This window comes from Mixophyes fleayi, chromosome 2, assembly GCF_038048845.1.
Source record: "Mixophyes fleayi isolate aMixFle1 chromosome 2, aMixFle1.hap1, whole genome shotgun sequence".
In the NCBI taxonomy this organism is placed as follows: domain Eukaryota; kingdom Metazoa; phylum Chordata; class Amphibia; order Anura; family Limnodynastidae; genus Mixophyes; species Mixophyes fleayi.
The window spans coordinates 223,635,200-223,653,605 of record NC_134403.1 but is presented as its reverse complement, the minus strand read 5'-3'; the positions used below and the strand labels follow the sequence as shown (position 1 = coordinate 223,653,605).

Genomic DNA, 18,406 nt, shown 5'->3' with positions numbered 1-18,406 from the left:
ACCAGAATAGGTGGATAAAGTACTCAGAGCCCTATTCTGGCAGCCGGAATGGATGGTTAAGTTACTTGGAGCCCCATTCTGGCAACCATAATGGGTGGATAATAACTAGGAGGAGAGCATAGTCTGGGAAAATAAAAAGAGGATTAATTTTGTTGTATCCGGTTTCTGGGTTCCTGATTCAATGGGATTCTTACCATAACACTATTTATTCACATATTTTGACAGCATGAATGTATAGTTAAAGTACTAAGATTTTTATGCTGGCTGTTTTGGGTAGTAATCAGTAAGGATACATGATAGATAGATTTTTAGGATATCGTCACACAAATAAGTTCATTAGAACACACACACACATATATATATATATATATATATATATATATATATATATATTTGTGTGTTTTCAACCACACATAAACTGTAAAATATATTCTTCTTAGAATTTTAGGAGATCCATGATGATTTGGGCATAACTGACACAATCTTTCATCTGGGCGAGGCATGTGTCATCCACCCTGACTACTGATACATGGAAAGCCACTCACTTTTGAACCTGCAAATAAAGGGTTAACGGCTCATGTCACTGCAGCAAAGAACTGCATATAGCTCCGCCCACAGAGGAAGGCAGACGCGCAGCTGTCGAGCCCCTCCTAGTCTCGGCAAATGAGAGCTGAGGAAAGCAGTACTGGGTGGGCTTTTGTCACGAAGGGGGCGGTGTGGGACAATCGCGTCAGACTAGGAAGGTTTCAGTGCTTTTGGAGGGGCCCGGGCTGTCAGCCTCGAATGACTCTATAAGCACCTTGATGACGTCAGTCAGGTAGGTCCCTCTATCGTAGGAAAGGGGTTGAGGACAGCGGTATCCTGCAGGAAATGGGTGACCTAAGTACTGCAGCAATTAGGGGACTTCCTGGGATAAAGACTCGCAGACACTGCATAATGATTCGAGTTTGGAAGGTTGGGCACCTACATTTACGTCTGTTTAGTTTCAGGTGTATTTCAGTATGTAACACACAATATATGACTCAATAGGAACTATAGCAATTTGGTAGCCAGATCCTTCTTCCGAGCCTGGGGTATATGATCGCAAAAATATTGGTTTTGAAAAATCAAGTGTAACTAAACATGTGGAGGTCATTATATTTTATAGTAATTGTTGGGTCCCGTGAAATCTTACTCCATGGTTAAAATTAGTTCTTAAGGTCTTCAGTTAGGTACAGTTATAATTTCTTTCAATGTAGAATAGAACAGTGTGTGTTAAATAGATACAATCTATATGTTTTAGGAGTAACAGGTCTGAATGTGTATAATTGAGAGAGCGTTATGTGGACTTTAATAAATGCTCTAATCAATGTAAATTGTTTTTTTTTTAATTATTTGTTTACTTGGAACACTTGATGGGGTTGTAAATTACCATTATGTGTGGTTAATAATGTTCTTTATTTTGACACTACTGTCCCATCAGGAGAGAGATTAATATTGGATTCATAGAATTCTTTCTTGATATTAAGCCCATTTATGGGAGGAAAATATGTTAATCCTATACATATCACACTGCAGTACACTCCCTATAATGCAGATTCCCATAACAACTATGATTTGTTCTCTGTTCTCTAATGTATGCACCTGTGTCTTTATATCTGCAAATTATACACTTTTGATACTGTGGGTCCCCATTCTTTCTCATAAAATTTGATCGTTTTATCTTGTTTTATTAATCCCCTTTCTTTTTGTTATGTCTTCTCAGTTTCCTCTTTACATACCTTTCCTGTCTTTTCTCCTTTCATTAATCATTGCTTCTCCAATGGCACTCTTCTGTCAGACCCCATATTTAACTAGTTCATCTCCTCTTTAATTTCTTTCCTGACAATTTCAATTTCATTTGTGTTTTATTCTTCATTTCGCTGCCTCATTCCCATACCAGTGTTGGGAACAGTTATCAAATAGTGTCCACAGAAAAATAGATGTCAGTCAAAATATGATTTCCTCCTGATACTACTGTCATGCACATAGCAATGGTTTAGGCACTAAGGGGGGGAATTAATTACATGTTTATTGTATATTTAATAAGCTGTGCCCCCATCCTGCCCAGTCGTGTGTGTGTGTGTGTGTGTGTGTGTGTGTGTGTGTGTGTGTGTGTGTGTGTGTGTGTGTGTGTAAAGCGCCTATATAGCACCATTAACCTTTTTCACTTCTTACTACATTCATTCTTGTTTTACATCTTCTGTTTCTATTATGTATTTTCCATCTCCTACATTACATTTACAGGAGAGCTCTTATATTTTTCTATGTATTTAAAGCTGAAGCTTGAAATTCTAAGTTTGCTTGTGTTGATGCAATTCTTCTTTGTCATGCTTCTTTTTATTTTCTTCTTGTCTCAATCACTATAGAAAGGAATTATAATTACTTAATACTAGAGTTGTCTCATTAGCATACTGTAGGGAAGCATCATAATAAAACAATGCAATAAACCTGAAATGTTAAACTGTTTATATTTCTACTAAAGCTAAACGCCAATGCAGGCATCTTCAGCTGTGTCACAATTCTGTGACTGTTCAACATGGCTGGAATATACCTGTGAGGATTACTCAATTTTGGGAATATGTAAAAGAGCATTGATCCCCAGATAACTGAGGAAAGCATACTTTTTACCTATGCACTTTGGAAGTTATAAACTACCTTTTTTATGAAAGATTCAGTATGAACAGTACATTTTGTAAACCGTGCAGTAGATATTTCTTTAAAATCAAAGCTTTAACTTATTCCATAGCATGAAGCATGGTCTTAATATTCTGTACAGTGTAAAATATATATTTTATGATTCAATATACTCTTATCTCCCTGTTCTGACGCTAAACATTGTGTTTGGCTTTAGAGATAGCTGAGTGGGATAGTGGTGTAAAGGCATTTATATATAAATAATTTGTAATCGATAATATTTGCTGCCCCCTGAACATTGCAGTCTCAAGCCTGTGCCCCCATATATGGCAAATATAGTGCTGCTGTGTTGTTTGTGAACAGAAGTGATAGTTCCCCAGCCCAAGTTAAGCAATGCAACAAGATCAGATAGGTTATGAATTATAGGACATGAAAGCCTTTGTATTTTTTTATAATGTGCTACCAGGTCTCTAAACTTTTTTTTATCTTGCGGCAGCTTTCTATTCTTTTGCGTACATTCTCAAATGTATTATATTTTAAGGTAATCATTCAGCTATGCTTCCTGGTTTCTTATACCTGTTAACAACTTTCTAAAAACCAATGCAGTTTCCCAACTTATTGCTTTACTTTTTACGTTGGGTTGGGTACACTTAAACGATATTGTAAATTCCGACACTGAGGAGACCTACAAATAAAATTCGAATTGAGAAAAAAACCAATTTAAATATAAACAGACTTACCTGAAAACCGACGCTGCAGATCACCGATGGGACCAGCATGCTGACTGCAACTTATTCCGACTGGACAGCTCTTTGACACTACAATTTGACGTCCTCTCGACCTCTATGAATGTTAATTTAAAGCGGCAATGTCGGGTTAAGTGTTTAAACAATTAACCTGCTTGGTCCCGACATTTCCACTTTAAATTAACATTCATACAGGTCTCGATGATGTCAAATTGTAGTGCCGAAGAGCTGTCCAGTCGGAATAAGTTGCGGTCAGCATGCTGGTCCCATCTGTGATCTGGAGCATCGGTTTTCAGGTAAGTCTGTTTATATTTAATTTGTTTTTTTCCTCAATTCGAATTTTATTTGTAGGTCTCCTTGGTGTCGGATTTGTGGTAATCGTTTTAACGATTACAACCGTTTACGTTTGTGGTTATCATGTTTTTAATATGATCTCATATCTGTCTAAATGACTGGTCCACTAATTATTTAGGTATGCATAAGATCCTGAAAACATGCAATACTCAGATGAAGAAAACTTCTGCATTTTCATGACATGAATCCATCTGTGTTTTTAATATTCATAGATATTATAGTAACAGCTGCCTTAATTTGAGTTATTTATTTTTTGTAGACTACACTAAAGCTGGGTACACACTACAAAAAACTTCTCCCATTGCAACATCTTTAACGATTTTACCAACAACAGAAAAAAAAAATCCCAATCAGCATGCCAATTCATGTGTACATACTATACATGTTTTACACAATTTACCTTCAGATCTGTACTGTTTATCTGTGATAACTATCGGCTGAAAATATTGTGACTCTGCACAAGCCATAGAGATCTATGGACGCTGCTGGCCGTAAGTGGATGCACACTGCAGAATTGGATCGACGTTTTTAGTCCAGTTTAAAAATCATATGAAACTCTACAATGTACTTTGGAACAATAATTTTTGCTGTGTACACACTAATGCAATATCGGGCCGAACAGTCTTTTATAGTTTGATTGGCCCGATAATCGGCTGAAAACACTGTAGTGTGTACCCAGCCTAAGGGGTATATTTACTAAACTGCGGGTTTGAAAAAGTGGAGATGTTGCCTATAGCAACCAATCAGATTATAGCTGTCATTTTTTTCAGAATGTACTAAATAAATGACAGCTAGAATCTGATTTGTTGCTATAGGCAACATCTCCACTTTTTCAAACCCACAGTTTAGTAAATCTAGCCCTCAGTCTTGTTTTACTTTGATCACAAAGCTTGTTGTTGTTGAGATGCAGACAAGTTGTATTGTATTATGTACAGAGCTGTTTGCTGTTGTCCATTAAAAATGTCATACAGTGAAAACTTTAAAAGAGAATTTAACATTTCTACTGTTTTATTGTTTTGTTTGATGTGAGCATCAGTATAGAATCAAATTTATATCTGATTAGTTTACTTAGAAAACAGTATTTCAAACTGCATCTATTTAATATTAAAGCTTTTCCAGGTATTGCACCATTACCATCTTTACAATAATTTCTCTTTTTTAATATTTGCTAAATACAATAACACCTTCCCAAAATGGATTTACAAGCAAGTTGCTTGTCTGTTTTGTTTTTACACCTCATACTCTAAAATATTGAACTAAACACACAAACTGAAAATGCTGTTTTAAAACTCTGTTCAAAAGATGTCTTTCATATGTGTCAGTGAGAAATGTTATATTGACTTTTATTAGACCTATGATATCATATTTTGCTGGCTGAAATGAATGCTACTAACATATCTATCAAAGTAAGTGGCCCTGTTCTCTATATATAGTAAGACCAAGAACGCTGCATTGCTCTGATTGTTTATTTTTGTAAATGCTAAAAAAAACAAAAATGCAAAACAGTGTGGATTATAATATGGACAGTTTGGGCAGAAGATGAGTCCCCAGAGCTGCTCCATGTAGCATTTGTATTAGTATCTTTTATTTCTAAGGTGCCACCAGACTTCCGCAGCACCATATAGGGAGTTAGAACATAAAACATAATTATATAAGTACATAAAGGTAAGAGCAATGGGTACAGATAAAAAGAATAATAAATGCATGTATGCAATTAACAGAACAAATTGCATAGGATGCAAAAAAATAGGGACAGCGAGTGGGCGGACATGAGACACAGAGTACAGACATGGGGTAGAAGAACCTACCCATGAGCGCTTACAATACTGCATGACTTTGCAGATTTTCCTGCAACAGATAAACCTGCAATCGGGCCAGAGCAGTGTAGTTGACTTGTTGTCAGAGGTCTATATTTTATAAGGTTTTCTTAATGTTTAATTTTAGAAGTCTAGGCCCACCACACTAACGTTTATATGCTCCATGATAGCCCACATAAGTGATAGGCAACGTTAAAGTGTCCCTCCACCCTTCAAAGGGGCCCAACAGAGGAAGGAAGGATAACATAGTTAACTCCCTCCTCCTCCTCATAAAATCGGGAGCAACCGATGGGGGCTGCTTGTTGCCCATTGCTGGTCTACATAATAGCTTGGTGGAATATGAGGGTGATCTGGCCCATTATATAACATATAAAAACTGTTTCTGGTTTAGTTCCACCTTACTCTGTCTCTTTTGTAGCAAACTGCACAACTCATTTCTTGCCTACTTCTTCCCACTAAAGTAAATGCATGTTCATCATATCTAAATTGTTGTAATAACTTCTTATTAGTGGAGCATTGTTTAATAGTGTGTAAACGATCACCATACTTTACAACTAGTTTAAGTTTATATGTAATGGTATTATAATGATATTAATAATATTTTTTATCTTTTCATGTAATTGTTTGGACTCAACCTTCTGTGCTTCTCAACGGTGAGTACTTCTGTTAATTTTTTTAGCTGAGTTTCCAAATGTTCTGATTTACAGTCAGTATGTAATGCTCAATGCTAGAAAGTATCACTATGTTACATATATGTATTTGTAAGCAACTGCTTAGGAAGACTAATGAACATTATGTAGAAAAAGTAGCAAAGTTCGAAACCACACGATAATCCTTGCATGTAATACGCACATTATCCAGCTGGCGACAGTAGCGCACAGATAGAAAATTCTCGACAATTGTAACTCAGGTGCTATGTCCTATCACATCGAATGTAAAAGGTTATGTATGATATGTTCAAGACGGAGCTTGGTGGCTTTTGGTGTTTGAAAGAAAACCTCCTCGTACAGTTAGTCATCAGCCGTAGGGCTGAAGACTAACAGTATATGGTAAAATGTCCGCTTCATATTCGCTTTCTTATGCCCTATTAAAGTATTTGCCCGCAGTGAAGATGGCTGCTGCAGGCCCTTTTGCACACCTCTGTTTCAGACAATGGTTCGGTAGCCACGCCTTCCCTGTTACCGAGAGTCCCTCAGCCAATAGGCGCGTACTCCAGTGTTTACTGGCTTGGGGCACGAGGTGCTAGTTGCCGGGTGGGTCGCGGTAACGGAACCGAGATCACGTGCACCAAAGAGAAGCGCGGGAAACCGGTGCTATATATCTAAACCTGTATGTAGCAGTGTGTAGGTAGGTGTACAGCGCGCATGTGTGACAGGCTGAGTGTACATTGTATCTCTGTGTATGATCCTGCATTGTCTGCTTAGTACGTCTGCAATGTGTGTGAGCGGTGAATGTGAAAACCATACGTACAGTAGTTCTTTTCTGTTGGTATTTAAAGTTGCTCAGTGCCAGATGTTTAAATCTTTATTTAATTCAAGAGTACTTGTTACTGAATGTGAAGTACCTATACATTTTTCATAGAAATAAAGGACTGCATACACACATACTTTGTTTATATGCACACATTTAAAGGGACATTTATTTTATTGTCAGGTTCATGTGAATACAGTATATCATATTTTCTTATCCAGTCTCCTATAAATTTGTTATGTTGGTTTCTCCTGCATACTCTTTATTCTCCATGTATTACTGTTGTAGTTGGTAAGACCATCCATCAGAAGTATAGGGACCAGCATCTCTAGAATACCAGGGTCGTGTATTGAGAGACTCTACAATGTAGATTTGCGCAGGCATCCTCCTTTATTATTATCCCTTATTTACAAAAGCACTGAAATATTATACAGCGCTAAACATTAAGGTGAATGTGGCTTATTTTGTTGTTAAAAAAATCAAGTGATGGTTAATTTCCTTTTACATAAATGCAAAAATGTTACAGATGTTAAATTTAAACATTTATTTTACATTGTAATGGTAACTTCTCCAAATGTTGTCTAATCTTCCGTATTAGTAATCATTAATGTTAAAATGCTTTGTAAGACTTCTTTTTATTAAAATGTAATAAATATGGTGTTTATAGTGTGAAGAGAGGAGTAAAACCATGGTCGTATAGTAAGATACTTGCACCACAAATAAACCATAATTGTAAGGTTTTGTTATTACATTTTTTCAGTTTGCAACAATTCATTACCTGGGAACTACTTATTTTCCGCCTGCTTCTTAGGTACCCTTAATTGGTAACTTGGGGCTAGTTGCCATTTATGTGCTTTTTAGCCACTATATTTGAAAAGCACATTTAAAATAGGATGAATGGCTTGTTAGTGGCTTGTTTCCACCACTGCCAAGCCTTCCATTTCATGTCTGCTATATATTGAATGTTTCTCTCTGGTTCAGGCCCATAGAGCAACTTACACCAAAAGTAGCCACATTGGCCGATGTAGCTTTAGTTATAACAATGGTTCCCAAACTTTTGCAGTTCGCGGCACCCTTAGAGTCTCCATATTTTTTTCAAGGCACCCCTCCCAAAATAATTACTGAGCAGTCTTGTTTTAGTTGGGTCAAAAAATTGTAATAAGTATTTAGGTCAGGACAGAAATACTTATTTAGTTGTATGTAAAAATGCCCCCTCTGCCCCCAGACACTCTACCCCTTCTGCCCCCAGACACTCTGCCCCCTCTGCATCCAGACACTCTGCCCTCTCTCACGCTGTCCCCTCTGCCCCTCACGCTGTCCCCCTCCCCTGCCATGCTGTCCCCCCTCTTTTGCCCTCTCTCACGCTGTCACCTCTGCCATGCTGTTCCCCCTCCTTTGCCCAACTGTCCCCCCTCCTCTCTCACGCTGTCCCCCTCCTCTCTCACGCTGTGTCTCCCTCCACTGCCCGACTCACGCTGTGTCCCCCTTCACTGCCCGACTCACGCTGTGTCCCCCTCCACTGCCCGACTCACGCTGTGTCCCCCCTCCACTGCCCGACTCACGCTGTGTCCCCCTCCACTGCCCGACTCACGCTGTGTCCCCCTCCACTGCCCGACTCACGCTGTGTCCCCCTCCACTGCCCGACTCACGCTGTGTTCCCCTCCACTGCCCCTCTCACGCTGTGTCCCCCTCCACTGCCCCTCTCACGCTGTGTCCCCCTCCACTGCCCCACTCACACTGTGTGCACCTCTCACATGTGTCCCCCTCCACTGCCCCTCTCATGTGTGTCCCTCTCCACTGCCCCTCTCACACTGTGTGCACCTCTCACACTGTGTCCCCCTCCTCTGTTCCTCTCACGCTGTCCTCCTTATCTGTCACGCTGTCCCCCTCTGCCGCGCGCCAGCCATAGAAAAAACAAACAACACAAAAACTTACCAATCCGCGAGGCGCCGGGACCCAGCATCCTCCTCTCTCACGCAGTGCCAGCTGCGTGAGAGAGGAGGATGCTGGGTCCCGGCGCCGCGCGGATTGGTAAGTTTTTGTGTTGTTTGTTTTTTTTTATGGCTGGCCCACGGCACCCCTGTGACAGTGCCGCGGTACCCCTGGGAGCCGCGGCGCACACTTTGGGAACCGCCGACTTATACCCTTTCCACCCAGATTATAGAGCCCCAAACACATTTTTTGCAACAGAATAATTGACTCATAGTAGCTAGCACATGTCAGCTCTGGCACCATGCCATACCAAGCTTCACCCAGAATTCACTTCGGGGAACAATGTGAAGAGCTTGTGTCTATCTTTTATTTCTGTTGACTGAAGTCACCAGTGCGAGCATTGTCTTTTTAATGCATGATCCTGTAAGAGTCCATGGTAAATGAATGAAAGTTGATAAATTGGTTGCAATTATCAGTACACATTGTTGATTTTGTCTACCTCATGAAATGTTCAAAGTAAACGTATATATTTGGGAACATTCCTACTATTTAGTCATCATTACAATGAGTAAACCTTTTGGTGGACATACTATTCACATGTTCACTACCGTTACCTGCACTGACAGATTCCTTTAAATGTGAAATTCCTGTTGTACCAGAAGAGCCTCAAGGGTTGGCAGAGGCACTTCTTGAGCTTCGAGGCAATAATGAAGCACGTATTGCATTTGAAAACAAAGCAGATCTGTAAAATTTTTGGATGTCAACAGCTGCAAAGGCATTCAAAATTGCACATGAGGAGGCAGTCAAAAAGTTGCTGCCTTTTGCAACAACATACCTTTGCGAACAAGGATTTTCCACTCTAACGAACATAAAAACATAGCAGAGAAATCGATTGGATGCTGAAGACTGTATCCAAATTGCTCTGACATCAAAATGCCTCAATATTGATGCTCTCGTATCAAAAATGAAGCAATATTATTTCTCTAAAACTTGAAGTTGAAGATTTTAAAGGAATTTTGAATAGATTCAATACAATTTTGAATTCCAATATTTAATAATACCGGTATATGATTTCTTTCCTTTCAAATCAAGGGGGTAACATCTATGTATCTAAATATATTTTGGGGTAAAAGGTAAAAAAAAAGTTCCCTGACGCCTGGGCTAGAAGGTACAAACTTGAGGCTGCATATTTGGCAGTTGATTGATTAGCCACAGCTCCTGTCCAATCGGCTGCTGTGTGCAATGCATGTACACTATCCATGCTCTTAATTCCCTGCTGTTACATATGGGGGCTGATTAAATAGTAGGGGGTATGGACAGTGATGTAGATTAAATAATTCCTGTTTAAAGCCTGTTGTTTTTGATTTTGTTGTTAATTGTCCATTCAAATAAATATTTTAATATTACCACCACCAGGGGGCCAATGCCCAGTATTCCTGCCAGTTTTGTGACTCTCCAAGTCTTCCTGACTCATTGCTCTTGACACAGAAATAGTTCCATTCCCTATTTGTTGGAAGCATAAAAGAAAAATAAACAAAAAACGCCAGTGGCATAGTAAATAATTCTCCGTAACTTTTTGTTCTGCACAGCAAAGCTGTTCAGAGTTTCTTATGGCTCCAGAATAGTAATATTTTCACTCCTGGTGGTGAACGCCATTCGCACTACATATGAAGACACTTCTTGAAATGTGTATTTTTATTTTCATAAAGATACAAGAATAAATGTATATACAAATTATCTTGTTTATTTTTAAATACATCCATAATGTTTTTTTTTCCTATGACTCTGCTGTGACTTTCATCTTTTGTTTTTTTTTAACCTCTCTGGAGACTGCAGGTTACAGCTGAGCCTGAACTCCATCAAAATAAATAAACCCTCCTCTATCCATCCTAAACAAAGCCTCCTCGGCCACATCCCCCACTTCGATACGCCCCTTACTCCTCCATTACACTGTCTCACAATAGATCCTCTTTTGTATTCCTGTAAATATTCCCATAGTATGCAAAATAAAGCAGCAGTAGAATAGATTGGAAGGGAAAGAATAGTGTGTAGACCCCAGCCTGTGTGTGGAAGGGTTTTTGTTGTTGTTGTTTTTAAATCACCCACAAGGGATCAGGATTAAATTCACCACCTCCCCTCTGTTTTCCTGGTGACATAAAGAAAACCAGATAGGTGGAGAGAAAGCATTTGTAGAGGTATGATAGCCTATTAACTGATAGAGCACCAGGCACCTGGGGTGTAGCTGGGAGAAAAAAAGACGTTCATTGCTAATGCTTGATGTCTAAAGGTCAGTGTCATATTTAAATGTATAATATTTATATATTTTAATGTTATTTTTGTGTTTCTCAGCAATAGCTTTCTGTGACAAGTAGTAGCAAAAATATATCTTTTTTTGTAATTTGAATGTCCACATTTCTTTATCTTTTTGATTTGTAGTAGCTCATTATGTGTACAGTAGGAACATAGCGACCAACAGTCTACTTGTTGTGTTTCTGGGCAGAAAATGTGTTGTGGATTTTTTTCATAGTTCATAGTTGCTTTCTTTATACCAGAAAAAGCAAGTTGAATATTTTCTTATCAACAGTGTGTGTGTGTGTGTGTGAGTATATGTATGTTTGTGTGTGTATGTGTGTGTGTGTATATATATATATATATATATATATATATATATATATATATATATATATATATATATATATATATTTATATAGATATATATAATATTGTATATGTTCTATGTAGATGGAAAGTTTGTAATTAATGGTCTGCATTCAAAATATCTCATGTTGTGAGTTGAGGTAGCAATAAGTAAATATATATTGCTGAACGAAGTGAATATGCTTCATATATTTTGGTTTACTTTTAGATCCACAATGTTGATATGTTGATGATCGTTTTCATAATTGTCATCTTTATTTCTTAGCATGTATTTGTGTTGCCCCATCTCTTGCTACGAATACACAATTGTTTGAGGTCCAGCAAATTTAGCCGCATCAGAATTATATCAAACAAAAGCTGGTGCCCTTTGAAGGGAGCATAACTGAATAAGATTCCCTTTCACTAGGAACATTATATTTTAAACAATGCAGCCCACTGAGCCATGTGTTGATTTTGGGAATGTTTGTGGGTCTGTGCTGACACAGACACCTTCAGTTTGTGTTTATTTGTATTGTTCTTTCCCTGTGTGCAGCACTCTACAGGTTTAACCTTTCAAAGTTGGGAGTAAAAGGTATGTATCGCCAAAGGAGGGAAGCTTTTTTTTGTATACTTGAATCCACATTTTGTACTTATTTCACATGTGCACTTTAAAGAGTGAATGTTTTCTTAGGCAAATTGTATAGAATTTCTATGTTTCTTTTTTTTCTCTCTTTGTTTAAATGTATTTATACTGCAAAAACTGTTGCTTCACGTCATTTCAATGAGCACAGCTCCCTAGCTGGGATTTATTTTATTGGAGTGTGTTGTAGGATCAGAAGTTTATGTTTGCATGTATGAAATATGCATATTACTGCACTGAACTTCCCTTTTCTGTTGGACAATGATGTAATACATCATAATCACATTATATTAAACAATCACCAGAAAATTATTGTTGGAAATATATATTATATAGTCCAAATTACAAGATTTTTTTTATTATTAACCTTTTATTTCTAGGGTGCTACATGAGGTTATACAGAGGGGTCATTCCATGTCAGTTCAACCAGGGGTGTCCACCACCCATCTGAGATTTGTTTGAATTTTTTTTAGTTAAGAGAGGATGTCAAAACAACTATTCTGCCAAATATCTCGACTGTCTGACAATTAGTGGATTAAATATTGATTTTTCAATTTATTAAATAATTTACTAATCGCGGCATCTTTATCCAGTTTATTTGAAGTATCACGGGTGTTTATTAAGGAATCACCAGAAAATTTGGACCCCTAAAGTAACTCTTCCTCCCGAATCCAAAAATCCAAACCAAATTTCTTTATCTGCCTCACGTTTTGCGTTACAGCAAAAATGCACTTTTTTTTAAATAGAATTAAAAACACTAGGTTCAATCAACATTAGAGATCCCATTTTTTGGGGCAGTGTTTAAAAAATGTATACATTACTACCACAAAAAAATCAGCAGGTTACTCTGTTGCATAGTGGAGAAAAAAATAATGAAGTTGATGCTCGATTACTGTTGTACAGCATACATAATTTACACATTGTTAAAAACCATAGCAAAAAAGTCAACTAAACTGAGGCAATGGAATAAAACTCCCATGCAGGAAATGAAACAAACAGAAACTGATGGGAAGGGGATTCCCTTTAGAGAAACCAAAACTGAAACTTTCCAGGGAAAGAGAGGGAGACACAGAAACATAGACAATCATGGCAGCTGCCCATGAAAAGTGCACATTTTGTAGTCTTTTAAATACGGACTGCCATATTACTGTCTACTCAAAAACCATTGGATTACATAACTGGGACCACTTTACAGATGAAAAAATTCTCTTTTATTAGTAACGAGCATAAAGCATTAGTTTTGTATCAAATCACACACGTGCCATTTTCTGATTATTTCAGAGTCGTCAAAATGCAGATTTTATTTAATGTTGGTTCTACTACCCACTCTAAAAGACAGATTTGTGGCTGCTAGGTGTCTCTTGTATTGAGTTCTAGGATCATCTTTTCCCATTTTTGGAGTGACTTATTCTCCTGGAATAATGACATTGCTACCTTGTGTTCTGATGACATACACATGTCAAATGTTGTAATACCAATGACCCCATATGAACACTAATTTTATATTAATTTTCTAATGTAATTTAAAACATTTTAGGGTCTGTTTTGAATTTTTGCATGCTTTTGCTGATTCTGTCATAAGTACATTATCTGTAAATTTTCTGTTGAGTAATGTTTACTATTTACAAAATAAAATTCTGTTAAAGAAACCTTATGCTGATTAAAAAGCCACTATGTGTTTACATGTTCTACAATCTGCTTTATCTTGAGTGAGCCTGAAATGCTATCAGCCATGCCAGATGTCCTGGTTTACTGTAATGATGTAATCCTGTATTGATGAGGTTTCCTGCTGCCCTGCATGCCCCCCCATCATGTGTGTATGTATATGTATGTAGATATGTATGTGTTTCATTTTTTTTTATATACATATATATATATATATAGAAATTGTGTGTAGATTATCCACTTAATATTTGTGGTGTCACGCTATGTTTGGCACTTTTCTTCTTATGTCTATCTAGGTTTCTTGCATCTGCATCTGGTGCCCTGAAGACAAGCAGTCTACTGTATGTGATTTGTTATATTAATATAGAGCACTTTTGAGCACTTTAATTGGTTTCACTGAGTGCCGTTGTGTCTAATTACTTTGTACATTTATATAAATTGCACCTTAGACTTGGCAGCTGGTGTGGTGGTTTAACATGTTTAGATCCAATATTGAAACAAGGAGAACAGAATTCTGTCAAAAGATTTTTAATGACAATTCTATTGTGAATAATATTCTGATACATCTGATTCTATGGATCAATTTTTTTGGGATACTGAAAAATTATTATTTAAAGAGATGAGACTATGGTGGGATATTGCAGGTCTAGAGGAGTACATCAGAGTTAAACGTATTCCCAGGGACATTTGGGACAGAGAACTCCCATTTTTTTTAAAGGAATGGGAAAGGATTCTCAGTGAATGTTCCTTTAATTTGATGAAATGAATTATATATGAAAAGCAAAAAAAATCTAAAAATAAGAATGAATTAAAAGAAAAGGAACAATTGGTAGAAAAATTTAAAACCAAAGAGGATTTTAAGATAAATGAAGCTGTACTTCAAAAGAAACTAGACAAAATGGAGTCTGAAGTAGTTGAAAGAAAGGAAATATCAAAGGGACAAAAAGGATTATGACCTTAATCAGATTTATGATTGGAATAAGAATAGAATATCTAGATGGAATCCAACAAGCACATGGAACAATAGGAGGGATTTTAGGGCTAAAAGGTTTGATAACGATTGGACTATGGTTAACACTAGAAGGAGAAATGGTCAGGTAAGAGATATCCCATCTTTTAAATCTCAATATCTTAAATTAGCTAATAGATACCCCTCTCCAGAGGAATAAATTCTGGAGTGTGGATGAAGATTTTTTTATCCCCTACCACTGCACCAAAAGAGGATACAATTTTCAAAAAATTCAGTTTAACGGAAAATATAAAAGTGGCTTCGCCATTACAAAGAAGGTATTAACATTATATAATATATATATATATATATATATATATATATATATATATATATATTTTCTAGGAGAATATATTGTGTTGGTTGTCAGTCTAGATAGTGTTAGGCATTTCCAACAAGCCATCATTCTACACAAATAGATGGAGAACAGTGAAGACAGTTGCTAAGTATTGATTCGACTCTTGTAGCCAGGAGAAAGCCCCCTACTTTCCAAAACAGAAATCAAAATGCAGCATCATTTTGCAATGTAACGAAACACAATATTTCTGGAACAATGTTGTCTCGGCAGATTAGACCATGTAGGGCATGGTAGTATAGTGTTTTGCAGCCACATCCTCATTATTATTTTCACAGTGCTGTACAAAGAATATTTGTCATTCACATCAGTCCCTGCCCCATTGAGGCTTAATTTTGTCAGCAGCCAGTTAACCTACCAGTAGGTCAATGGGAGTGTGGGAGGAAACCAGGGCACATACAAGCTCCACACAGAGAAGGCCTTGGTCAGAAATTAAACTTGTGACTTCAGCGGTGTGAGGCAGAAGTGATAACCACTGAGCCACTGTGGTGCCCCTGAGTTGGAAGCCTAACAGTCATTGAATCCATTATAGAGAAGAAAAGAAAGAAAGTTGTATTGTAGGTGCACTAATACTTTCTAATGATAGTATTTTATTTATAAAATATAACTTTTATTGGTGTTGGTTAAAATGAAGCGAAATATATATTAAAAGGAATAAAAATACTCGCTATCTGTTTGTATATTCTCTGTTAATGTTTGGGCTTATCCTGTTCTCAATGGTAGTAGCGTCACAGTAGTTAGTTTAGCAAGTATGCTTATTGTTCATGGCCACTCCTTTATACCATTCCCTTAGTATTAGGTTAAGCTGTAGTGCTACTTATAAATGCCAAGTATAATAATTAGCACATAAGATTTGATAATCTTATAGGAAATGCATAATACGGGGAGTGTATTGCTAACTACCTATGAATACCACCGAACTAGCTCTGGGTATATTGGGGTATAATTGCAGCTGCCAGTTAAAGAGAAATCAGATAAACAGATAGCGAGGACGCCGACGCGCGTTTCGCTATGGTCTGCTTTGTCCAAGGCACCCCCAGATTGATATATATAAATTTAATAAAATGATAACATACTCATTGGGGTTATACTTCTAGATGATAAACTAGTGCGATAGAACTTTTTTCTTTTCAGTCATTGAATCCACCAAGAAACTCTTCAGTCATGGCTGAAATTGAATGATGCAACAGGGACAAGCATCAAGCACACCAGCTAATTTTCAAATGACTGGCTGAATGACTCCTTAAGTATATTGTAATAAAATTATTTACTCTTACAGAAAAAGCTTGATTCAAGTTATTGCTTCTAAAATTAGTTCTAAATGCTACAAAATCATAGGGTATACTTTAATTTTTGGCATATGTCATCTTCATGTTCTATTTATAGTAATCAAATAAAGTAAAATCTGTTCTATATTTTTTGTCACATGAGATTTATCACATCGTAGCACTAGGTAATTTTTTTCCCTGATATCTAAAGACCTCTGAAGAATTTAAAGAGTGGGCTTCCTTTTTTTTTTTTTACAGGACCATACATGTACACTGTCAATCAAGATCTTGTCTGTGAGGTTCAAAATTTTGTTTGGTCTGAGACTATTAAGACAGTGTAAAATTTTGTTCTATCATAATGTTGAAGACTAATGGTAAATTAAATTTTTAAATTTTGATGTTTTAAACATTAGTAAATACTTCCAGAGTAAATATACAAAAGTATGAGTTGCTAAGATTATCTAAATATATTTTGCATAAGTATATTTGATATTTGCATAGTCAAATTTGAATCACATTCTTAATATTGTTTATTCCGTGTATCATTGTCCAAATAATTACATAAATTTTTCTCCATCCCATATCTGGGGAACTGTGCCCTTACTATTTTATAGCTTACAGTTTGAGGTGGGTAGGGTAGGCAGTATATCCATTACTGAAATACTTTGACTTAGTTCCATTTTTAGTATTTTCACAATTAACTGTTCCAATGAATAGCAATGGTTGGGGAAGAGGTGTAGAAATTTAGAAATGCATATTTATTTTGATTTAAGGCTTGTAGTGGGAAAGTTGGAGGCCAATCCCATCAATAACTTGGAGCTCAAAGGCTTTAAAGTTTTATTTTGTCCATATGAAGACTGATGCATCGTATACTTTTACATGTACCTCTCTATAGCTTAAAAAGTAAAAACTTAATCGAAGTATAAATCTATAAACATTTTACATTTGGTTGAAGCAGTTGAATTTCTGATCATACAGTAGAACTTCCTGCTTTTATTGTGCTACTATTATTCTTCTCTAAGTGTGCATGGTCTGTTTGTTTCTTCTGGAAGACGCACAAGATTAATGCACGCTTCACAACTGCACAGCTTGTGCAAGTGAGCTTATTCATATAATGTTAAGAGGAGCACAAGTGAAATTATATAATGTTGAACTTTTTAAAAATTAATTTTTATTTCTTTTGCTTCCATATTGTTTCAGTATTATAATAGGTTTGAATTATGGACATCATTAAGTATAAATAATGAATTTTAATTCTGAAAATGTAAGCCCTTCCCTCAACAAACCAGTCACTATCTGCTAAAAATTGGGATTTTGTTATTTATTTTCTTTTTGTAATAAAACAAAACATAACTGATTCTATATCATAGATACAATTTTGTTCATTTTTAGGCCTGGCCAATAAGTGAACATACCAATCAGATGTGAAATGCCTTTCACTTTGTAATTTGTAGTAATTGTATTCTTATATGACCTAATTGGCCGGCAGGGCCACCAAGAGAAATTTTGGTCTCCGATTCAGCAGCTTCATGGGGCCCCCTATAGGTGATTAGCAGGTAAACTCACGCCACCAAAGGGGGTGTGGCCGTACCATTGGAGGCGTGGGGTGCATCATTGGGGGCATGTCTAGCAGGTGAAAAGCACTAGGTCACATTCCTACAGAAAAATTGCATTACACATGCCCCCTCTGCCCACATGCTTTAATCACACATGCCCCCAGCTGTAGTCACACATGCCCCCCAGCTGTAGTCACACATGCCCCCTCTCTGCCCAGCAGCTGTAGTCACACATGCCCCCTCTCTGCTCAGCAGCTGTAGTCACACATGGCCCCTCTCTGCCCAGCAGCTGTAGTCACACA

At 37.0% G+C, this 18,406-nt stretch overlaps 1 protein-coding gene across 1 annotated transcript in view; it reads left to right on the top strand.

Moving 5' to 3' along the window:
- Window positions 1–675: 675 nt before the first annotated feature.
- LOC142138677 (protein 4.1-like) overlaps window positions 676–18,406 on the top strand; it is a 157,952-nt gene continuing 140,221 nt past the window's right edge. The window contains 1 exon segment of the mRNA XM_075195524.1: window positions 676–817. Coding sequence (XP_075051625.1) covers window positions 804–817 — 14 coding nt within the window. The 5' untranslated portion in view covers window positions 676–803.